The 24,280-nt window shown below is 33.7% G+C and overlaps 1 protein-coding gene across 2 annotated transcripts in view; it reads left to right on the top strand.

Moving 5' to 3' along the window:
* INTS6 (integrator complex subunit 6) overlaps positions 1-24,280 on the top strand; it is an 87,801-nt gene that overhangs the window by 5,553 nt on the left and 57,968 nt on the right. For both annotated transcript variants that reach the window (XM_032874113.1, XM_032874115.1), the window contains exon 4: positions 15,059-15,148. In XM_032874113.1, the coding sequence (XP_032730004.1) occupies positions 15,059-15,148 (90 nt within the window). The remainder of the gene's footprint in view (positions 1-15,058; positions 15,149-24,280) is intronic.

Raw genomic sequence — 24,280 nt, 5'->3', positions numbered from 1 at the left:
AAGAATACATAATACCAAATTTACCACCTAATCCTTTTTAAAAAAAAATTAATTTATTTAAGTAATCTCTACACCGAGCATGGGGCTTGAACTCACAACCCAGAGTGATCAAGAGTTGCATGGTCTTCTGACTGAGCCAGTCATGTGACCTCCATTTTAGCCATTTTTAAGTGTATGATTTGATAGTATTAAGTATATTCACATTTTTTTGCAACCAATCACCAGAACTTTTTCATATCTGCAACTTTAACCTGTTAAGCGTAACTCAATTTTCCTTTCCCCAGCCCTTGACAACCACCATAGTATTTTTTATTTCTATGAATTTGAATGCTCTAGAGATACCACACATAAATGAAATCATACAGTGTTTGTCTTTTTGTGACTGGCTTGTTTCATGTAACATAAATGTCCTCACCTTTCATTCCTATGTTAGCTTATGCCAGGATTTCATTCATTTTTAAGACTGAAAAATATTCCCTTCTGTGTATATACCACATTTTGCATATCTGTTCATCCACGATGGTCACTTGGGTTGCCTCTACCTCTTGGCTATAGTGAATGAATAACGCTGCTATGTACATGGTGTGCAATGTCTCTTTGAGATCCTGCTTTCATTTCTTTTGACTATATACCCTAGAGTGGGATTGCTGGATCATGTAATTTTATTTTTAAATTTTTGAAAAATTCCTATTTTCCATAGTGGTTGGACTGTTTTATATTCCCACTAACAGTGAACAAGAATTCCAATTTCTCTACGTCCTTGTCAGTGCTATTTTCAGTTTTTCTGATTTTGGCCATCATAATAGGTGTGAGGTGATACCTCGCTGGTTTATTTACATTTGCCTAGTTACTTTTATTGAGCATCCTTTTATATGCTGGTTGCCCTTTTATATATTGGCTTTGGCAAAATGTCTGTTTAAGTCCTTTGCTCATTTTTTAATTGAGTTATTTGGTTTAAGTATTTTGGATATTAACCCCTTACCAGATACATGATTTGCAAATTTTCTCCCAGTTCGTGGGTTGTCTTTTCACTCTTAATGTCCTTTGATGACAGAAGTTTTAATTACTGATGTAGTCCAGTTTTATTTTTTTCTTTTGTTGCCTGTGCTTTTGGTGTCATATGCAAGAGATTGCCATACCCAGTGTCTCAGAAGCCTTCCCCCTATACAGTTTTTTAAAGAGTTTTAGTTTAGTCTTGCATTTAAATCTTTAATCCATTTTGAATTAATTTTTGTATGTGGTGTGTAGTAAGGGGCCACCTTCATTCTTTTGCCTGTGAACATCTAGTATTCCTAACACCTTTTGTTGACGAGAGTGTCCTTTCCCCATTGCAAGGCCTTGGCCAGTCCTTGAACTTAAAAAACCTGTTAAAATTATCTTCAGAATTTTTATTGGCCAGTAATTCTTATTGGTAGATAGAAAACTCTATAGTCAAACTTGATGAAGAGTTTTTTTTTTCCATCTTTAACTGTGTAAAAGCAGTGCAATAGCCAGAAATGTGAAAATTGGAATCCCAGTCCTAACTTTGATATTAAATTACTATGTAATGTAGTGTAGTCACTTGACCATCCTGTGCCTCTGCTTCTTCATATTCTGGATTGCTAATAATGAAGCCATTGTACTCTTATTATAGAATTGATCGGAGGTTTAAATGGGATGATATATTAAAATTACTTTCCAAATTGTGATGTGCCCAGGAGACACAAAGCATACTTTTCCCCCTCAATAGATTAGTTTTTATTTACCTCTAGTCTATTATTTTTCACCTTTAAATGTGAAGTTATAAGAATTTAGAGATTCTTAAAGCAGATTTTTATCACAGGCTTTGAAATCTTACAGCATATTCTGTATATATATTTTTTTCCCTTGGGCTTTGTATTGCTTCCTGAGGATGCAGTGTGAAAAGTAAATACTATAACTTGGCCAGAGTTGTCTTAATGGCAGTCAGTAAATATGACAAAGTATAGGGATGGTGTTTTTAAAAAATGCATTAAATGAAAACTAGATGTAAGTTTCAGATAAGTCAGAAAGTCATTTTTTTTTTTTTTTGCAGGAGTACAAGTTAGAGAAGGAACCTTCACAGAGGACAAAAAGCACATGTTTTAGGATTCTTTCAAATGGGGAGCTCCCCCTAGTGTGTTTAAGATGAGATTTACACAAGTTTGTTTGCAAAGGACCTTTGAGGAGTGCATCTGTTGGGTATATCAAGGGATGTTTTAATAAGATTTGACTGAGCTCAAAGTAGATAAAGATGGATATAATTTATTTCCTATTAAGCATTAGTTTTAAAGGTGGTAGTGTAAATGAAAAATTTGAAGACCCACATTTTATTTTCTTTGAAAACACTTGCTGTCATTTTTTCTTCATAATTTTATACTCTAAGTCTGTTTTCTAAAGGATCAAAAAACTACTCTGCCATGATCTTTCAAAAGAAAATGAAAAAGAATATCCAAAGGACATTTTTGCATTCTTAATTACAAATTATTGGAAAGCAGTCATAAGTTTAAAAGCCAAAAAATAATAGGTTTTACTTCTTCAAAGAGAATTTTATTTTGCCTTCATGCAAGAGAATGGTAACTATATATTAAATTATGTACAACTGAAAATTAAAAGGCCAGGAACAAATGTAATATTTGAATGAAAGAATTTTACTTATTCAAGTATTTTAAGTTGATTTAAGGTCGTTTGTGGTTAAATTGGTGAAAGGATTGTTTAGCCATATTCATTTCATGGATTTCTATGGAGACATTGTGCAATATTTTATAACTTGAAATTTTCTTAGATATTTAAAAATTATTTTTAGCCAATATTAACCCTCGCTCAAGTTTTTAATTTATATAAAATCATATTGGTGGGCTTTTTTTGTTTGTTTGTTTGGTTGATCAGTGCCTACATATACCAATCCTGTTTTCTTTCATTTAAAAAAAGTATTGTCCTTATATAAACTTAATTTTTGTTTAGCCGTATTATTAATTTTCTTAATTTAAGCATGGTCCCCAGACCATAAACAAAATACTGAAGTTTTTTGTTTGTTTGTTTGTTTGTTTCTTTTTAAATTTGTCTTTATTCTCTGGTTCTTTGTCCTCCAGCCTTTTTATTGAGGTATAACTTACATGCATAAATTCTAAATGTGAAGCTTAGTGAAGTTTTATATACACTCTTGAGAACAAAATTGAATTTTTGCATCTGCTGACAAGTTTTCATTGAGCCTTTATATGTCTTTTACTGTGACTTATTTTATGGGAATTTAGAATTGAATGTTAGAAGTTTGCTCCATCTTCCTCATTTTATACATAAAGGCCAGAAAGGTTTAAAATGTTTAATTTCTTCACACTTACAAAGTATTCTAAAAGATTGAAATTGGTTGTGGAACAGTTATGCATATTTTATTAGTAACTTGTATGTTATTTAAGAACAAGTTTTATTTAAAAGTATAACCAGTATATCTGAATCCCTTTTGGGGGTATGTCTGTAGTTCTCTAATGAAATATAGTTTCTTTCAATTCCTCTGTGAAAACCAGGCATTTCATTTTGTCAGTGTGTTATGTTTAGCCTTTCTTGTCACACTGTATGGAAATACTGTTACATGCAGTTGGATTTTCTTCCTACTCCCTTGTTTGGAAAAAAATAAGAATATGAATGTGGGGGATTAGTTGACAGGATTTTACATCACTATTATTTTAAGGCCTAGATACTAATAGATGTATATACTTAATGGTACTTCTTGATTTTGTATATAAGTTTCTGATATAGTTTGTTCATATAGAGTTAAAACCTAGTCAGTTGATTAGTTGGCTTTTCCAGTGTAGTATGCCAGCCAGTATGAGTGTTAAAATTATAATTTTTTATCGGATTTGTAAGATTTGTAATAAGTTAACCATCATGTTTCCTTTGATGTAAGATAATTTTGAAAACCTCTAAGCTTTGTGTTTCAAGATTGAGAAAACTCTTTGGTTCTTTCGGTTCCCACTCGACCCATGAGTTCCATGGAATGTCTCTGCCTCAGTTTCCCCATTAAGAAAATGAGATGAAAGGATCTGTTCTGCAGGATTATGGTGAAGATTAAGTGACATACAACGTAATTTACTATAACACCTATTACCATTTTTGTGAATTTCCTTGTTTTGAGTTTTAAAAATGGGAATTGTGGGCCCATAAGAGTATTTTATCTAGCTTTTTTCAGAACAAGCAGTGTCGTAATACGGAAAGAACTGCTTTATTAGAACTGGCTGTGCCTGGCTCTGCTGCTTACTAGCTTAGGTTGTATTGACAAGTCCCCTTAATCTCACTGAGCTTCAAATTTCTTATCCACAAAATGATGATAGTAGCAATCTAGAGAATTTTTATAAGAACTAGAAATATTTGTTAATCAGCTAGCAAAACGCCTGTTTGGCTCATGGTAAAAACTCAGATGATGATGATTATTGTCATCCCCAATGTTATGTTAAACACATAACAGGATAAAAGCTTTCTAATCTGAAACCTTTGAGAAAAGTTCTGTAAGCCAACATATATCCAATAAAAGAAGTTAGAATTAGCTATCTAGTCGTTCTAGTGAAAGTAAAATTTTGTGCCACAAGGAACATAATGGTTTTTTTACTTTGAATTGAAGCTCTATAGATGGCTCCAGAAATATTTCCCCCTGGTGTTAAAAAGTCTTTTCTCCAAAATCTATCTATGTGTCTGTCTGTCTACCTATCTTTCTTAACATTTGTTTATTTAGAGGGAGAGCATGAGGGGGCCAGAGGGAGAGGGAGAGACTCTCCAGCAGACTTCAAGCTGATGTGGGGCTCAATCTCATGACCCTGAGATAGCACCTGAGCTGAAACCAAGAGCTGGACGCTTTACCAACTTCACCACACAGGGGCCCCCCAAAATCTCTCTTATTCAAAAGCAGTATGGTAACATGAGTAGTTTAATTTTGAGGACATATAGGTCTGAGTCCATTTCTAGGGCTTTGTATATTTTAGTGTTCAAGTTGGTGATATTTGGGATAGAGGTTGGAGGATGTTCTTGTGCAGAAGAAAGGTCAAATGCGAAATGTATGATCCCTTTTATTATTTGTAATATAGATTTATGTGGGGAAAACCAGGAAAAGCTTAGGAAGGGTTTTTTAATGTGATAATAGTTCTTTTTTAGAGCATATGCAATTTGAAATTCAATTACTGGTATAGCGAGAGATAGTTGCACATAAAAAAATAACTTAAGAATCTTAAAATTAAGAGGATTAGTTATAACCAAAGGACAAATTTATATCAGCCTAATAATTTCTTACCAAGATTTATTTTAGTCCCTACACACTCTTGCTTTTTTAATCTGTGCCTTAAAAGGGTATGGCATGGGTGCCTGGGTGGCTCAGTTGGTTGAGTGACTGCTTCTGCTCAGGTCATGATCCTGGAGTCCTGGGAACGGGCTCCCTGCATAGCAGGCGGTCTGCTTCTCCCTCAGACCTTCCCCTGTCTTGCTCACTCGCTCTCATTCTCTTTCTCTCTCAAATAAATAGATAAAATAAATAAAATCTTGAAAAAAAAAACCGGGTATGGCATTTTAACATTTTCCTACCCTTAGTTTTGCCTAGATAAGCTGAGGGACTCATGGTAAAGGTCCTTGGAAGGTTTATGTTATCCAAAAACCCATTACAGAAATGAAAACAGTTCTGAGTATGTGAGAAAAAGAAATTGTAGCATTAGTTATTAGTAATGTACTTTGTAACTAGTAAATGGCAGTGTTGATGCTGGCATGTTAAAGGAAAACCTTTTCTTTGCCTTAAAACTAGTGAACCTAGTTAGATATTAGGAAAGATCAACAAAATCTTCCAATTATTTTGGAGTTTGAACACCAAGAGCATCCCAACAATTCTGAAATAGATTATTATATTATTATAAAAACAATAGATTATTTTTAGTCATAGGAATTGAAGATGATTGAGTATGCAGTGTTCTGTGAAAGGTTAGGCTGCAGACCCCAGTAAGTGATGTTACAAAGGCTCCATCTACAAGACGATGATAGGCTATACAGTACTTTTGGATTATCAGGAATAAGCAAAACAATGTCTTTGTGGCCTCTGATAGTGTCCGAGTTGTAAAAGTTCTGGTCATTTATGTACTTCAGCAGGTAACAACTAATGTAAAATTTTGAATTTTTGTTGCACAGTTTTAGTTGTCAGTCTGTTTCTCAAGGCAGTAAGTTAGAAAGAACAACCAACAGATTGCCTCCAGAAAAGAGGGCCTAAATAAGGTAATAGAAAGAGTAAAAGGTCTTTATATATAAACTTTATTGTTAACCCAGAATGGACAGTGTCTAACCCCACACAACATTATACTGAATGTAAATCTTTTATTTTTTTTTAAGATTTTTTTTATTTATTTGACACACAGAGAGAGGAAACACAAGCAGAGGGGGAGTGGGAGAAGTATGCTTCCCGATGAGCAGGGAGCCTGATGTGGGGCTCTATCCTAGGACCCTGGGGTCATGACCTAAGCAGACGCTTAATGACTGAGCCACCCAGGCGCCCTGAATGTAAATCTTTAATATAATAAAAGAAGAGTTATTCATAGAGCTTCCATTTTAGTGAGCTTATAGCAACTATCAAAAATATGTAGCAACTGTCGGTCATCCATATATGACATCTGCTTTTTCATGAGGTTCATTGCTAAGAAAAGCTTGGTGGGTTTGTATGTATAGTTAGAGGGGCTTATAAAAAACTTTTTGGCAGGAGGCCCAAATATTAGGAGGTTAGTTTTTTGTTTCCTAAAAATGTCATTTATTTTGATAAAATAAAACCTGTAAACATTTGGGAAGCATCAATAAGTGATGCTTTTATTGCAATTATTGATGCTTAGCACAAGCATCAATAAGTGAGTCACAATCTAGGAAGAATAGATTTCTAGAAACTGTTTTTACTCAAGTACAAATAACCTATGTAATGGATTTTGAGAAATTTTAATGTTTCCTTCTAAAAAACCTGAAATTGGGGTTCCACCAATTCTTTCATAGAAAATGAAAAATCACATTTTTTACAAAGCAGGACCCCTTAAAACTAATCTTGAATTACAGTTTATCCAATTAAATTATTTTCAAGTTGCCTTTCAGCTATAGCACATGGGAAAAAATAGTCAGTTTTTCCTAGTGCTTATCACAATATTTTTTTCCTAATTTAATGCTCTATTGCTAACTTTACTGACGTGAAACATTTATTAGGCTATTCCTCTTCATTTTCAGTTGTAGTTGTGAAGATACATGCAACACTGGTTGAAGTACATCTGGTTTGTAGGAGGGCTGTTGTATGTGTGAATGATTCTTTTGAGACCATATATGTAGCTGTTTAGAAGGAATTAGCCCTAATGGTCAAAGATATGATTTAACTAGACTTTTGCAAAGGTAATATCTATAGATTTGGTGGTAATCAATACCCTAAGGAGGTGATTAGTTTAGATGGTATAGGTAGATTTGTGTGATTTAATGAGGTCAAAACTTCATCTGTCTTTGAAAATATGTTTTCATCTTGGCCTTTATTTTTTACTTTTTCTGCCATGTTTGCAACATGTTTACTATTACATGCTTTGCTGGAATAATTTTTCCCAAATTAATTATTATCCAGCCCATTTCAACTTAATGGGTATATTAGGTTCTTTATCCTGAATGTTAGTATTTCTTAAGTAAGATGATATTTCTGATACACTGTCATTACTCTGTTTATGCCAGTATAAACACTACTGCTATTACTTTTTAAATATTGCCAAAACTATTTATTTGTTAGGATACTCTATTCAAACTTAGGCTCCTGTTCAAATGTAAAACTCAAAATCTGTGAAATTACTAAATATTTACTATTTTGAATATATTGAATTTATGTTACTTTTGATGCAGTAATTCTTAGCCCTATATGTTAACTGAGTTTCCTTAACATTAATTTTTTTCATTAAGTCATGTTATTCTTCAGTTCTTAGAGTATTTCTTACATGATTACTGTTGGCTTATTATTTAAATCAAATAACAGGATATTGCTCCTTACTCGTTTTATTAAAATAAATATATGGAATTCCCCTCTACTTTTGCTTAAGTCTTATTCCATCTGTTTTTAATGCTGTTAATATTTTTAACAGAAGGAATTATATGGTTAGATAAAAGAACTATATCTGTATACAATTGTTTAATAGAATAACTTGAAACTAAAAATATATATCTTTTAATGTGGAATTTTAACATGTTTTTCTATAGTTCTAGACCTTAATGTATTCTCAAATGCTAGGTTTTTATATAATCGCAGATTTTTAAAGTTTTATTTTTGTATATACACATTTTAATTTTGAAGAGTACTTGTTTTAAATATGTAATAAATGCACATGGTTAAAAAGTTCAAGTATTAGAGGTTATACAGTTGCTCACTTCCATTCTTCAGAGGCAACCATGGTTAATCAGTTTATTTTGAATCTTTCAGAGATCTTTCCTATATATTCAAAGGTACTATTTTACAAGCACTAACTTCCTAAAATGAATATTTTAGACTTTTTTCATCAAAGATTCATTTATGCCATTCCACTTGAGATAGTAACTATAAAAGTAATAATCTTAATGAATTCTAAAACAAACATAAAACTTATAATTCTGGCCTTGGAATAGTGATTTAAATGTAAGCCTGTCAGGCCTTTATTGACTTAAATAATTATTATATTTTGTTTGGAATGTTTAAATAACCAGTTGAGTATTCATCCCTGTAATGAACCTCCCCACCCTTTAAAAAAAGATAAATCATATTAATGACAATAAATTATTGAATAGAAGATATCCTTAGCATATCAAAACTGATCTCATAGATCTTATTGCTATACTTTGAGGCAAAAGTAAAAAAAATGGAATTGACTTAAGGAAAAATATTAAGTATATAAATATTAGTACAGGTAATAAGCAGATACTGAAAAAATTCTGATTGTGTTATGCAGTTGTCTGAAGTTGAACTAAAGAATGTAATTTATAGTAGTTGACTTATTATGAAGTATGTATTAAAAGCTTTTCTCAGTTGTATATAGTTGTAATTGTGTTTATTATCAGTTTATCAGTCTTATAACTAAGAAGTCTCTGGATGTGAATTGCATCCTAAGCTACTTTTCTTTTAGAAAGAAGCTTAAAGTAGGTGAATATTATCCTTAATACTGTTTCTGTATTTTGTATTTTCTCTATAGAATCTGAATTTTGACATTATATAGGGAGTTTCAAAATTTCTAAATCAAAGTGAAGTGGTTTGTTATATTTCAGAGGTACATGCATTGTTACCTCTTTATTAGATATGTTAATAGAGGAAAATAGGATAGATGAAACCAGCTTCATGTTTTTATTTATGTAGATTTTACAAAGCTGTACATAGGAGACCTAAAGATCTAGTTTAGCAACTTTTAAGTATCATTACAAAATTTTTAATAGAAGTCCTAGTTAGTATTTGTCCAGTGTATGCATGAGAACTTTTACTAATGTAGTAATTATTTCTCAGGGGAACTCTTTCCTTCTTTTAACATATTTGCTTGTTGTTGCTATTACTTAACTTGAAAGGAAGTTTTAGGTTGTAAAAAAAGCACAGGCTATTTCTGGAAGTTTTTTATTTTCTTGCTAGGTGATAGCTTTTAGCCTAGTTGCATAAGATGTTATACATTTTAACATTTTTGTTGATTTCTTTGCCTGTACCTTTCCTGGAATATGGCAAAGTAACTAGACAGGAGGAGAGCTGGAGGGCTGACAGTGGGTACACATGTTCCCTTCAGTAGACCCTTCAGCTCATTGGAAAAGTAGCTTTGACTGGCACTTGGCTATCTTTATGAGGTTGTTCAAAGGACTGGTAACGTGGTGGCACCAAAAGAAGATGAGCCCATTTGTAAGCAGAAGTAGACATGGAATGTTTTACTGAATGCTCAGGGATGCCTTGCTTTTGCTTCAGAAGATAATAGTTAAGACCTGTTTAAGGGTACAGTAAAATTCCTATACCCCATCCCCTACTACATTTTAGAATAATTGGGCAAAAGTAAAAATGCTGATTCTGAGAACCAGGTTAGTTTGTATTTGGGGGAAAATTAACATTTTTATATTTCTAAAACTTTTTGGAAAATTTAAAAATTTTCAAAAAGTATTCTTTTTTGCAAGAATGCAATAATAGTTTCCAGTAGATAAGATCTACTTTAATTCTTTAAAATTTCTTATTGATATTTTATACCTTAATTGTTCCAACACCATGATAATACTAAATAATTGGGAGAACTGAACATATTTTATGTTTAGCAAAAAATTTTATGTGAGATTTTTGGCCAATATTAACGTCAATTTTCTTTTTTTAAAATCAGTTTTCTAAATGACAAGATTTCCATTAGTAAATAGCTCTAGAGGTAGAATATTCTACCCTGCACTATATTCTCAAGGGACATGTTTAGATTTCTTTATGCCGAAGAGCCACAGCTCTGAGAGAACTATCTAATTTTAATTCTGCTAATGACAAAAGTAAACTTTTAGTCCCTCTACTGGTTGCCTTTGTTGTAGCAGAGCTTAATATTATTTTTGGGGGGAGATTTTATAACTAAGAGGCTGTTTATAACTTTATGATCAAGGTGAATTTTTAGGATATTCTAATATGGACAGTCATCCCCAAATTGAGTGACTTCATAAACATACTTGCCGGGAATAAAAATGTAAAGTAGTTATTCTTAAATATAATGATTTGGGAATCATTAAACTGTTGATTTGGCACCAAATGGCTAATGATATTATATTGCAATGATTAAATCACAACTTTCAGACCTTTGAAATGTTAAATAATTTCTTATAAAACATGAAAAAAACCCCAATCTTGTGATACTGGTAGACAATCAGAAATGTGTTTTAACTTGTTGGGTAAAACTGTTGTGAGAGAAAGATGCCAATTATTTTTGTGCTTCTGCCAAGAGTAAGTGCACTACCAAAGGCAGGGGAGGACTAGCGTAAAACTGAATCTAAGAAGACTTTGCTGCAGCAACATCATCTGATCATTTCCTGCAGTTGATTCAAAAACTTATGCTTCAATTGATTAATTCTAACACTTATATATAGAGGTAGGGATAATTTATTCCTGAAGAAATAAAAAAAGTCCTTTTGTATATATATTCATTAAGTCATTATTCTAATTTTTATTGTGACTAATCCTGTTGCTTTTCTTTGTGTGGTTCTTGACTAAACTTATTTCAGAGAGGAAGAGACCTTAAGCATGGTAGGGCTAAATAACAGGTGAAATAAGGGTGGTCATATTTTTCTTTACTTTTCTCTACTTTTGATCTCTATCTGAATTTTTCAAAGTTTAAAGCCATTAAAGAACTGAATGTTGTTTTATCTTGCTTTTGTAAATGCTTTTTAAAAATAGGCTGAAATTATTAAGTTTTCAAAAGTAGATATTTATATATATTGTGTTCTGTTTCAGTGTGTTTTTTTTGGAGGGGAGGTGTATTGATTTATATATAGAAAAATTGGGTAAGAAATCACAGAACAACAGGAAACTAAGGAAAGGAATAATTCTTCCGTAGTTAATTTTGCTGCAGATAGAATATATTAAATAAAAACAAAACTGATTTAAATATGCCACAGTCCAGGTTGGTATAGAATTATATTCAAGGGAATTTATTGGTCACCAACAGGACTTTCAGATGATCGTATTTAGAGTTGGATTAAGGTTTTGGCCGTGCCAATTACCAGCTGGGTGACTTTGGATTATGTTATTTAATCTCAGTGAATATTTTACCTCACCAAGTTTTTAGGGTTAAATGAGATAATACAACTGTTTTATTGTTATCAAGTACCTGATTATTCTAGTAATTTCAGGCCTAACCTCTGTGGAAAGTATTATGTGGATGACTCCAGTAAAGTTTCAGCTAAAAGCTTACGGTCAAGAAAATAACTTTTATTTTGATGTTTGAATTTAGCTTAAATTTTAATACCTCAAAGACTTGGCTAAATTTTAATTCATTTTAACTTGATTTTTTAGATATTACGGTCCTTAAGAAAGTGTGTATTAGTTTTTGGATGGACATCATCATCCATAAAGTTCTTTTTTTTTTCTCCTAATTTAATTAAATTAATTTATTTCACACAGAGAAGAGAGTGCATCTGCACACAGGCAGGGGAAGTGGCAGGAAGAGAGAGGGAGAAGTAGTCTCCCCACTGAGCAGGGTGCCCAAAGCTGGGCTCCATCCCTGGGCCCTGGGATCATGACCGGAGCCGAAGGCAGACGCTTAACCTACTAAGCCAGCCAGGCGCCGCATCCATAAAGTTCTTAATACGTCATAGATCATTGTTCTTTAGTTATAGATATGACTAACTTTCTGGCCTCTGGAGAATAATTCTCAATGTACTTACATAGGAATAAGAATTGATGGATGTTATACTTTTATTCAGAAAATATGGAAGAAAATTTTGAGTTAGGTTAAAATGTAGAGGTGGTACAGAAACACTGTTGCAAGTATTTGGTCCATGTTGTGGTAGCTTTAAGAGATTTACTGATTTGTTTTTGAAAGACAGCAAGTCATACAAACTAGTTTTAGCTTAAGGGTGGAAGCAAGATAGAATAATACTAAAGGTAGGAGGACATCTTGATCTTTTTTATCTCCCTTCACCTATTTTTGATCTACAGTCATATTTGTAGAGATCAGAAGAGAGTTCTTGTTAAATGTACACTTATCATTTGTGAGATTTGAGATTATGTATCATACACCTAACACAATGCCTGATACATGATCGCCACTCAGTAAATACTTGAATGACCAACATGAATAAATGGATAGTGGATGACAATACAGATATAGAAGGCATCCTAGCAAATTCATAAGTTAGAGAAGGTATTTATGTTGAGGTAAAGTAACATATCTATATTTTTTTTCGAGGCTTGTTGTAGTTTGAGTAATTCTAAATGGTTCTGCGAACTTGAGTAGGTTTGTATTAAACTACGGTTGGTGAATCGGTGATTTAAGTGCTCAGTGTGCAAATATTTTATGTTCAGTGCTGAGGAAGAAATATAACATGATCCTTGCCTTCAGTTGATTCAAACACATGAAACCATAGCAAATAATACAAGATACTGTATTTTTAAAGAACGGTGGTAAAAAACACATAGCAGTTTAACCATCTTAACCGCTTTTGAGAGTATTCAGTAGTGTTGAGTATATTCCCATTGTTGTGCAAGGTGTTATATATTAAAAATAATTTGAGAAGGAGAGAAGATAAATGCTGTAGGGAGTAATATTCAAAATGTACTCCATGTGGGGCACCTGTGTGGCTCAGTGGGTTGAGCCTCTGCCTTTGGCTCAGGTCATGGTCTCAGGGTCCTGAGATTGGGCCCCGCATCGGGCTCTCTGCTTGGCAGGGAGCCTGCTTCCCCTCTCTCTCTGCCTGCCTCTGTGCCTACTTGTGATCTCTCTCTGTCAAATAAATAAATAAAATCTTTACCAAAAAAAAAGTACTCCATGAAACCACGTTAAATCCAACTTTATTTGAAGAACTATTCTATTGTATCTCTATTTTTACTGAGTATGAAAATTGTCACTATTAGAATTTGATGAGGAAGAGCTAATTAAGGGCAGGCTAATCAGGGAAGGCTTCATGGAAGGGGACTTAAATTGGGCCTTCAATGCTTAGGAGTTGGATGGGTTGTGGGCAGAGAAAAGGAAAGACATTTTATTTGAGGGAGCCAGTCGAAGCTCAGAGGTGAGAATGAACATTGCCTATCTCTAGGTCCATGAGAAGGTATGTGCTGTGATATGCTAGTGATTGAGAGTTGTATAAATGTAAGGGAAGTTTATTGAACCATAGAGTATTACATGCATATAACCCTTCCATATCCTTGCTATTCCAAAAATGGTCTGTGGATATTAGCATCTCCTGGGCTGCAATTGTGTTAGAAATGTGGAACCTTAGTGTTCATTCCAGATCTGCTGAATCAGAACCTTTATTTTATCAAGATTTCCAAGTGATCTGTGTGCACATTAAAATTTGTCATATGCTGTTCTACATTGTATCCAGCAAAACTTCATTCTTTTCTTTCTTGAACAGTGTTAGTAGAAAAGAGCTTTTGATACCTTGGATTGCAAACACAAGGTTGACCCTCTTGAACTTCTTTCCTTTGGTCATACTTTTGTCTTAAATGTGCTTAAATGGGGTATTGTTTTGCTCCTTGTTTGTCTTAAATTTGCTTGTTTATATGGTTGACCCTTGAACTCTATGGGGGTAGGGGTGCCGTTGCTTAATGCTTCATATCATAAATGAGAGCCATTTGTATGTAAGAGATAAGCTTATGTTTATTTGATTCCCCCACAAAATGAATCCCCTAGAATTGACAATAGTACTCAAGAGTAATGTGGCCATAGATTTGAATGGGAGTTACTGAAGCTGTTTCACCCTGCGTGTAGAGCGGTTAGAGTTTTGTGCTACTGTCCTCGATTGCCTCTGCTATTGTTTTTGTACCTTCTCTTGCTGAGCACTTTAAGTAACCATCCTTTTTAATTTTTCAAGTTGGCCTCTCATTACTTTTTCCTAAGCTTAGAAGAGCCATACTGTTCCCATGGAACTGATTTTAGAGCTCTTCCATCCATATATCCAGTCACTTGGTTAGACACTTTGATTACAAGCATAAATTATATTTCCTTGTAATGTTCACCTACTATTTTGGCCTTTCTAAAAAGTTTCTCATAAAAATACTATTTTAATTTTTAATATCTCAGTTTGTCAAATTATTAGAATTGAATGTAGGGTTCTTATTAACAAATTAAGTACTTTTAGTTACATAAATGTAAATGCTCACTGTAAAAATTAATACAAAAGTGTATAAACAAGTGTGAAAATACTGTCTTTTCTCTACCTAATCCCATTCCTTTAAGTTTAACTTCTGTTATGTGTATGTTTCTCTTGGAATATTTTTTTAATGTACAAAAGTATATACTATGCATAAAACTTGACAAGAAAGATAAATTTATACAGTGTTCTAAGAATTGGTTTTTTACTCAGAAAAATTGAGCTGATGTCCAGACCTTAATATGATTGATGTGTTTTTTGACTTTAGGGACGAAACCCTTTTTTCTTGGAGCCAGCAATAATTATTACAATTACTGATGGGAGCAAGCTGACTACTACGAGTGGAGTCCAGGATGAGGTAAGTTATATTCCTATCAGCATAGATTATGCAGTTGCAGGTGAAAAATTGTTATTTGTGTATATTGTAGGATATTGAACACCTTCAATAGATTGGATTATTTGATGCAGTTGAGAGTCACCTATCTCCCAGGACTTACCTACTTCTCTGTTTGTAGCACTGATCGCCAGATTTTCTTGAATAGGAATTCCTTCTGTGAAAAACTTTTGAGCCTACCTCCAGTTCCCAGTTGTATGTGTATTTTTGAGTTTATGTGAGGGTGATAGTGTCAGTTCATATAGTACATTATTTAGTGAAAAGGAAATTTATTTTCAGGTTGAAAAAATGGGCACAGTGCTCTTAATAATTCCCATATTTCAGTGGATTGTCAGTCTGCTGTGGAGACGACTGGACTAGACTAGAGCAAAGCCAAGATGGGAAAAGTGAAGGTTTTTAGACATTTTTATGTAGGTCTTTATAGTAAATAATATCTAGCTAACCTCATCTTTTCTTTGCTAGCATGCAGTTACAGAGTTTGTTGCGTGTGGTGTGATAGGGTAAATATAGTAGATTTCTTTTAACTTTAAGCTCTTTTTATTGTAATATTTGAACTGCTCTTGAGCCTTATACAGTTGACTCTTGAACTCCATGGGGGTAGGGGTGCTGTTGCAGTTGAAGCTTTGTGTATAGCTTTTCACTGTCCCCAGACTTAGCTACTCAATAGTCTGCTGTTGATGGGAAGCTTTACCAATAGCATAAACAGTCAATTAATACATATTTGTATGCTACATGCATTATATAAACAGGAAAGTAAGCTAGAGAAAAGCTGTTGGGAAAATCATAAGGAAAGGAAAAATAACAATTTATAGTACTATATTATATTTATCGAAAGTAATTTTCATGTAAGTGGACCTGTGCAGTTCAAACTCAGGGTGTTGAAGGATCAACTGTATTTGTTTTTCAAAATGTGTTTATATAGATAGGAGGTGGTTTAGACTACCCTTTTTATTGTTTGCATTTGCTTTAGAATCTTAATTCTTATATTTACAAAGGGTTTGATTAAGTAGGAGAAGTATAGTTTCTAAGTTTGTGATTTTTAGAAAGACTTTCATTTGTATGATGTTGTGGAAAGTCACTTGGACGTGGAGTCAGGACATGTGGGTTCTGGTCTTTGTTCACCTCCTTTCCAGCAGTGATCTTTGTACCAGTTACCTAACTTCTCCAAATTTCTTTCCTTATCCTTGAGATAAAATGGTAATTCTGGCCTTTCCTCATAGGGTTGTTGGAAGACTGAAATGAAGTAATGTGTGTCAAAGTGCTTGCTAGGCTGTAAAGAAAAGAGCATAGTACTGTTCTATCATGAAGCAATGGAACCAGTAGAGTTGTCATCACCTGATCTTGATTCGTTGGAAGAGAACCAGAATTGTTTTTATTTGATCAATTGTTATTAAAGGGAATTTAGAGTTTGGTTCATGGAGATAGAACTGAAAAATTTAGGTAGATTAAAATTCATAATTAATTTATAGTCTATATGTAATTAGTAGCATTGTAATGCTACATAGCTGAACCTGAGGGATTTCTGGACTTTCTTGAATTAGGTTGGCATGTATGGCCAGTTATGTCCTGCCGCTATTAGGAACAGATAGACATTAATTACATATATGAACAAGCAGTAGAAATGTTGCTTCAGTCTAAATTTGAAACTTTGAAGTTGATTTTTCCCACTTTACCTTCCTTTTTGAAAAATTTGACAGGAAAATTGGGGTATTGATAAAGTATTAATAGAACACATATTAATTACTTTAACCTTTTTTATATAAATGAAGTCTTTTTGATTTTTTTTTTATCCTTAATGATTCTGATTTGTAGTTATGATGACTGAAAAAGTATTCTATTTTTTGTTGTAAAGTATTCCTACTTATGAGATTATTCAGGGTGCTCTGTCTTACTGTCTTTATAGAAATTCCCTTTGGGGTACAATATATTTTGCTCCCATATATCTGGATCTGTCTTGTTTGTAATATTTGGCTTGTAGGAACTCCTTTAACTTTTTAACGTATTTTGAAATATAAATGGATATTGAAATTGTTCACCTTTCTTCCCAGATTTTTGGGAGGGATATTGGAGAAGTTGGACTATGTGCTTACAGTAATCTATAACTACCTTGCAAGTAAGATTGGGATTTTCTTGGGGAAAGCATCTTTACCTTTTAGTTCTCTTTTGTCTTCTGTGATAGTTAGCCTAGTACTGAGAACAGAGCTTATAATAAAAAAGTCTTGATTATAGATACTATTGTATTGAGTTTGGTAGTCATCAAGATGAAAATTGATTACTGTTACTTATCTGTGGTGAAGATTGATTTGTTTTAAGGTAAAGCTTTGATACGGTAATGTAGTTGGAAGGTCTATGAGTTGTTTTGTTTTTTAAGGTTAAGAATGTCTTTAATCCTTTGAATATTTGGTTCTTAATGTCCCAACCAGACTTCTCTTGTGGGGTAGAGAATGCACCCCAGATGTACATATAGTTGGAAGCTTACTTTTTGCTAAAATACTGGGAAATGTTGGACTGTTCTAGCCCAAATAATTATATGATTCATTTTAAGGAGTCTTTCAAATCATAACAAATGTAAAGATGCTTTTTGTTTTGCTCTTGTATTTATGTGTGTGTGTGCACATGCATGCTACATATGATCTATGTTGTCATAATTTCTAGGGAATAACAGAATTTTGCATTTTGTTTCTTTCTCTTCAGATCTCTTAACCCTGCCTTTGGCAAAACTTTATTCTTTTTTAGATTTATTGAATGAGTGAATGTATCAGTAATTTCCACATTAGGTTTGTATGTATATAATTTTTCATTGGCCCTGGCTGCTATTGATGTGACCTATTACTAATATTTATGGAATTGTGCATCCTACCTGAATGATAACCTTTGCTTAAGAGTTACACTATTTCACATGGGGTATTGTATCTGATCTGTTAGTGCTGTTTTTTAGGAATATGTGTTTCTGCCGCTTTAAAATTATCCTTATGGCGCATAAGGCAACATAGAACTCATGTAGTCTTACTTTTTATTTTTACAAATGAGGATATTGAGACCCAGGGAGGAAAGTGATTTGCTCAAGGTTATAGCATTTTTTATTGCCAAAATCTGGATTAGAATTGATGTAAAATCCAAAAGACATCCAGCACCTCCAGACCTGTGTATTTTTTCCCTGTTGTATCTCATGCCTCTATATTAGATTCTGGTTTTTTTGTTGTCTTAAGTTTATCCTCTGTTTACCTGATTCCCTGTTTATCTGCTTCAGCTTTCTATGCAATTGTGATTTAGGTGTTCCATTCTTCTTCATTCAGTGTTCATTGAATGACTATTGTGACCAGGGCATTCATCTCTAGTCAGTGAGGGTAACAAAGATGAATAGAGTAGATTTCTTGTTCTTAAGTTCACAATCTTTTTTTTTTTTTTTTTAAAGATTTTATTTATTTATTTGACAGACAGAGATCACAGTAGGCAGAGAGGCAGGCAGAGAGAGAGGAAGGGAAGCAGGCTCCCTGCTGAGCAGTGAGCCCGATGTAGGACTCGATCCCAGGACTCTGGGATCATAACCTGAGCCGAAGGCAGAGGCTTTAACCCACTGAGCCACCCAGGCGCCCCTTAAGTTCACAATCTTTATAGGGAGATTGCCTATTAAATGGTTTTATAAATGATAAAATAGAGATATATACTAAGTGTATGGGAGCACTGAAGAGGGAGGGGCTATTACCTGTTCTGTGTATGTGTGAGATCCTGTGTAATGTGAATTTTTATGGTCATTTTAATTTTGATTAAATTCAAGGACTCATGGATGATTTAGTATTGGGATGTGGCTCTTAGCCTGTATCTGTGAAATTTATAAAGAAGCCTGGTGTAAAATTGTTTTGAGCCTAGAAAATAGTTCATGGAAAAACTTTGCCATATTGTCTCTTGACCTGGCTAAGTCTCCTCAGGACAGAATGACCCAGTTTCTTATAACTTATCTGTCAAAATAAGATGGGGATACCATTTCCTCCCTGACAGCTCATCACTTAGTAGTGTTAGGAGGTAGGAGAGTAATAGCTTTATATTGTAGGCAAAAATCTTAAGCTGTATATCATCTTTTTACCTTATTTCATGACTGTAATTATCTTTTTTGGCTTCATTTAATGAAAGTCAAGGCAACTGTCTGAGGTGTCATGAGTTTGTTTCTAGTGTTGTATTTTTGGACAACTCTCTAGGACTCTTGGAAACTGCTGTGTTGGAAGAGTATGTGTGTATTTTTTGCCTCGTTTTATTTTTCTTTTTAAATGTAGCTATTTGATAACACCGATTGTTTGCAATATTTTCATGTTTGAGGAGTGAGTTAGATGGGACTTTGAATTCTGATACACTAGAAAATTATACTGCTTACCCTCATAGTAGTAGTCCTTGATGTTGATAAGCACGCTGTGGCCAATTACTCACGGTACCATTCATGATGTTATTGTACTGATGTATCAGATGTTTTGGTAGAATCACAAAATTGTAATTAGAGTTACTGAAAAAAAATTTTCTGGTTTTAATTCTCTGCAAAGTTCCTTTCTAGCACTGTTTTGCAATAGAAAACTATCTTAATGTGATTCCAGGAACACATAGCTAACTATATTACTCAATAAAGTAGCCAGAAGATATCCTGCCAGTACCTTCTTGGCTATGAATGACATTCCAGGATAGTGTAGCAGTTATTTTTCTCTTCCTTGAAAGTGCTAATAGTAGTATTATCTTTCAAATATTGAGATTTCTATATGCTGAAGAATGTTTCTGTGTCTGTCAATGCTATGATTGCCCTGGAGGCTAACATTTTAGAGAAGATATTTTCAATAAAAAATAAAATGTTGGCGTTTGACATTAAAAGTTTTGCCTTCCTATGAACTTTCCCAGCCTTTTAAGACAAATGAGGACAACTACGTTTATAACGTCTTGGCAAATGTTCAGAAAGGGCATGTGTTTGTAGAAACAAAATGTCAGAGTAATCTCAGCTATGTGTTCAAGTGGCTACAGATTAGGGTCTTCTGTTTCAATTTGTGAGCTCTTAACGTTGATGTAGAAGTCCCATCAGTCTTTGAGATGTGGATTGGTATTAGTGATTTTTCTGGATCATTCTTTGCAATGTAAATGGTTTTACCTTTTATAAGGATAATCTGTAGGACCTATAATTATAGTTTATATTTAATCTTTGATCTGTATGATCATGCAATTCAGGTTTTTTTGGGTTGGGTTTCCAGTACCTGAAATAATTCAGAACCTCATCTCTCCCTCCAGAAAATGATTTTGTTTTAGTAAAGTCACCAAAAATATGTGTATGACACTCAAGACTTTCAAATACATGTTTAAAATAGTTGTTTTTTTCCCCAGTACACTTAGAATTTTGGAGCAGCTTTTTCTCTTTTTTAAAAAGACCTCTGAGAAATCTTGAGGCATGTCATCGTAGTATGATAGAATGTATCAAACAGATATATAGGTGTAAATGCATTTTTGAGTTGTCAAGTTTATCCCTTAGCACTGGTGCCTTTTTATATTGATATTACTAGGGGCTCAGTAACAATAGCTCCAGTCTTACTAATTTGTGGTTAAAATGTTCTATATGTACGTACAGCATTACTGTATATGTCAGTTTCTGTCCGTTCAACTTTCCAGAACACTTAGTAAGAATTTGTTGATTGCATTTTCTATTTTATACCCATTCTGATGGGTCCTGTTCTCTCAACACCTGGATTTATTATTCCTGCTGTGCTATAGAAACGTATACATCTATAATTATTAGTATATTGAAAATATGTAAATTACAATAAAGAAGATGATGATACATGTTTCAAATTTAATAACTGTAGTGAATTTCAGCAACACATTTGCAATACTCTTATTGAATATCTTTTTTCAAGGTCATGTGGAAAGAAAAACTCAAGGATTGCCTCTAGCCAAGCACTGCAATAGAATAATTTTTTAAAAATGCTAGGTGACCACTCTTTAGTGAAGCTGTATGGCTACAATAACTAATCTTTTATCTAGAATTCTGTGGTAAGATATATTGAAGCAGTTTTTATTCAGAGGCTGAAGGAATTTCACCCTTCCTTTATTAGCCTGTCAGAACCAATAAGTAATCAGAGACACTATACATGTAAGGAAAATTTTATTTAGAGTTGTTCTTTTATCTTCTTATTGTAGCTTTTCCATATATAGACTACTGTGATGTTTAGAACATTAGTTTTCAAATGGTTGCATCAAAATCATCTTGGGTGTTTTATAAAATATATATGGCCCAGTTCTAATTCTGGAATTCAGTTCTAATTCCGAAATTCAGTTGATCTGGACAGGGACCTAGGAATCTGTATTTTTGAAAATGTCCCAGTTGATTCTGATACATGGATTTGAATACAACGTAACTGTCAATCTGTGTATTTTTAAACAATAAAATATACATTTGAAAATGAACAACTGTAGCAAAACAACCATTTTGACTTTCAGTGCTAGCAAAACATTTTATATAAGATAAAACAGTCTTTGGAATTGTTAAACTTGGGAATGGGTTTCTAAGGAACATGGAGTAAGTCTTCTGTGAATATTGTGTTTGATTTGGTTTAGGATTGAGATTATTGGATAGCCCTGAAATACTAACTTCTGTGCCAACTGCAGTTAGTCTGTATTTATTGCTTTTATGGAGGATTCTTTGGCCCTGAGTTTGAGATGAGGTAGAGGAGAGGGTAAGAAAAGGGGAGTAATTAATTCAAATTATTTGTCATGTGCTTGCTGTCCCTGGCTTAAGGAGTTTTTATCCAAAGGATGGCATAGTATTCTGTTATCCTTATTGTGTCTTTTTTTTTTTTTTAAAGAGAGAGAGGGATTGAGAGAGTGGGTGGAGGGGAGGGTAGAGGGAGAGAGAGAGAATCTAAGCAGGCTCCATGGAGCCTGAGATGTGGGGCTGAATCTCACATGCCTGAGATCACGACCTGAGCTGAAATCAAAAGTTGAACGTTTAACTGACTGAGCCACCCAGGCACCCCCTTATTGTGCTTAATTCCTGGTTTGGATGTCCATAACTAGTCTTACTTAAAAAAAAAAAATTTATATATATTTACATATATACACACACTCATGTACATGCATACAACATACTTGACTCAGATTATGGCAATTTATAAAGAATTGGTGATAGTTATACTTAATTTTCGCTTTCTAGAGAGTTCCTGCTGAAGTACCCTTCTATAATGAATTGTTTTGATTTTGAATTCTTAATGTATATTTTAGATTAATTCATCAGTCTTTTTTTTGTGTGTGTGTGAGGCATAGTAACTTTGGTTGTGTACAAGAATAATGGCACGCCATACATTTATATTAGTACTACTGTGTTCTAGGTGCCGGGGACACCAATGGTGAAATCAAGTAAGGCTCTTGTCCCTAGAAAATGTACTTGAAGACAGGCAAGTTTTAATAAGCATTTGTATACATGAGATAAATCTCATGCCAGAAATAAATTGAAGCTCTTGAGAGAGCATTACCAGGGGAGATAAGTTTTGAGAGATGAATAAGAAATTGAGCCATGACATTTCAGAGAGAAGGGAATAGCGTACAAAAGTATGAAGTCATAAAAGCAGTGTATGGGGAGACTATAAATTATATGAGTGGAGTATAGAAAGCATAGGCAGGGGGAATGAGTGCTTGAAATGTAGGTAGAAGCCAGAAGACAATCACCCTAAACAGAATGGACATCATTCTGTTAACGTTTGCAAAGGAGATACTGAAGGTGCTTGGTAATCAGGCAAGTCACATGATCAGATATGCATTAGTAAGCTTACTCTGCAACCAAGGGTGAAAGAAAACAGGTTGAAGGATGGTTAACTGGGAAGAATTCACAAAGAACATGGAATAATCCAGGAAAAACACGGGATGTCTAAAACAGCCAGTGCTGGAGAGAGATGCAGAAATGTGAGAGATGTGATAGGTATGCTAACTAATCAGGTCTTTAGAGATGATAAGGTGGTGGTGGGGGGGAGGCAGTGTTTGGGGTTCTGAACCAGGGTCCAGGCTTGAGTTTCAGAGGGTTTTGTGAATTCCCTGAAGATTTAATCTAGACATTTTCCATTTGTGCAATTATGCACATTTATCTGGGGGATGGAGGTCTGTCGCTTTAATCATATTCTCAAACAAGTAAAAAAGAGAAGGACAGATTAGTAATATTTTGAAGATTCCAACCTGATATCTGTGTAGATGTTGGTAGTCTGAACTGAAATGGGGATATTGGATACATAGTAGAAAGGAATATAAAATAATTCTTTGATAAAGTATCATCTTTAGGGTACCAGTGTTTTAAAGGAATTATGAGTCAAATTTTTAAAACAATAGCTCAAAGACTTTTTCTTGCCTTTTAGCATTATGTCCTAGGAAAACTATTTTGTACTTAGAAATAAGCAGAATTTTATCTCTGGATATTGATAGTTAAAAGTGTTTATTTTGAAGCAGATTAAATAAATAAGCCTTAAGTCATCTTATTACTTATTTATCAGGTCTTTAAGCTTTTAAACTTAAAGCCATAGTGATGTGAACATTTAAAATTGTTCCTCTCAAGTAAGCATGAACATTGAAATTCAGAATGCTGGGACAAGAGCATTGTGTGTGGGGGGACACTTGGTGCTAGCAATAAGTCAGTTAAGGAGGATGCCAGCCCAGTTTCTTTTCTATTCATCTGTATGTAATTTAAGAACAGTTGTAGATCATCTTTAATTGCACTAGCATTTTTCTGCCAGTTAAACTCAGTGAAAGGCAGCCCGTCAGATATATTTTATGTCTCTCTAGGTCAGATTATCGTTTGAGAGCATAGAAAGTGGGGTACTTGCACTCCTGGTGAGGTGCACTCACGTAAGCTGTAGGTGGCTAGTCTTTCACAGATATCTTCATTATACTTAGTTAGTTGTATTCCATAAATAGGTTTTTTAATATAAACTTCCATTCTCAGTTGTTCTCTTGATGTAATAAAATAGATTTAAAAATTTTTAGATTTGTGTAATAGGAATAAACTTTGTGCCAGTGACTGGAACTATGATCTTTACATCAAGGCAAGGCTACATTTTGTTCTAGACAAGGCTGTTTTGGTTTATTTTTCCC

Source organism: Lontra canadensis, unplaced genomic scaffold (genome assembly GCF_010015895.1).
Source record: "Lontra canadensis isolate GAN:19392208 unplaced genomic scaffold, GSC_riverotter_1.0 scaffold51, whole genome shotgun sequence".
Taxonomy (NCBI): domain Eukaryota; kingdom Metazoa; phylum Chordata; class Mammalia; order Carnivora; family Mustelidae; genus Lontra; species Lontra canadensis.
Note: the sequence above shows the minus strand (reverse complement) of the source record. Positions and strands in the feature narration are given on the sequence as shown.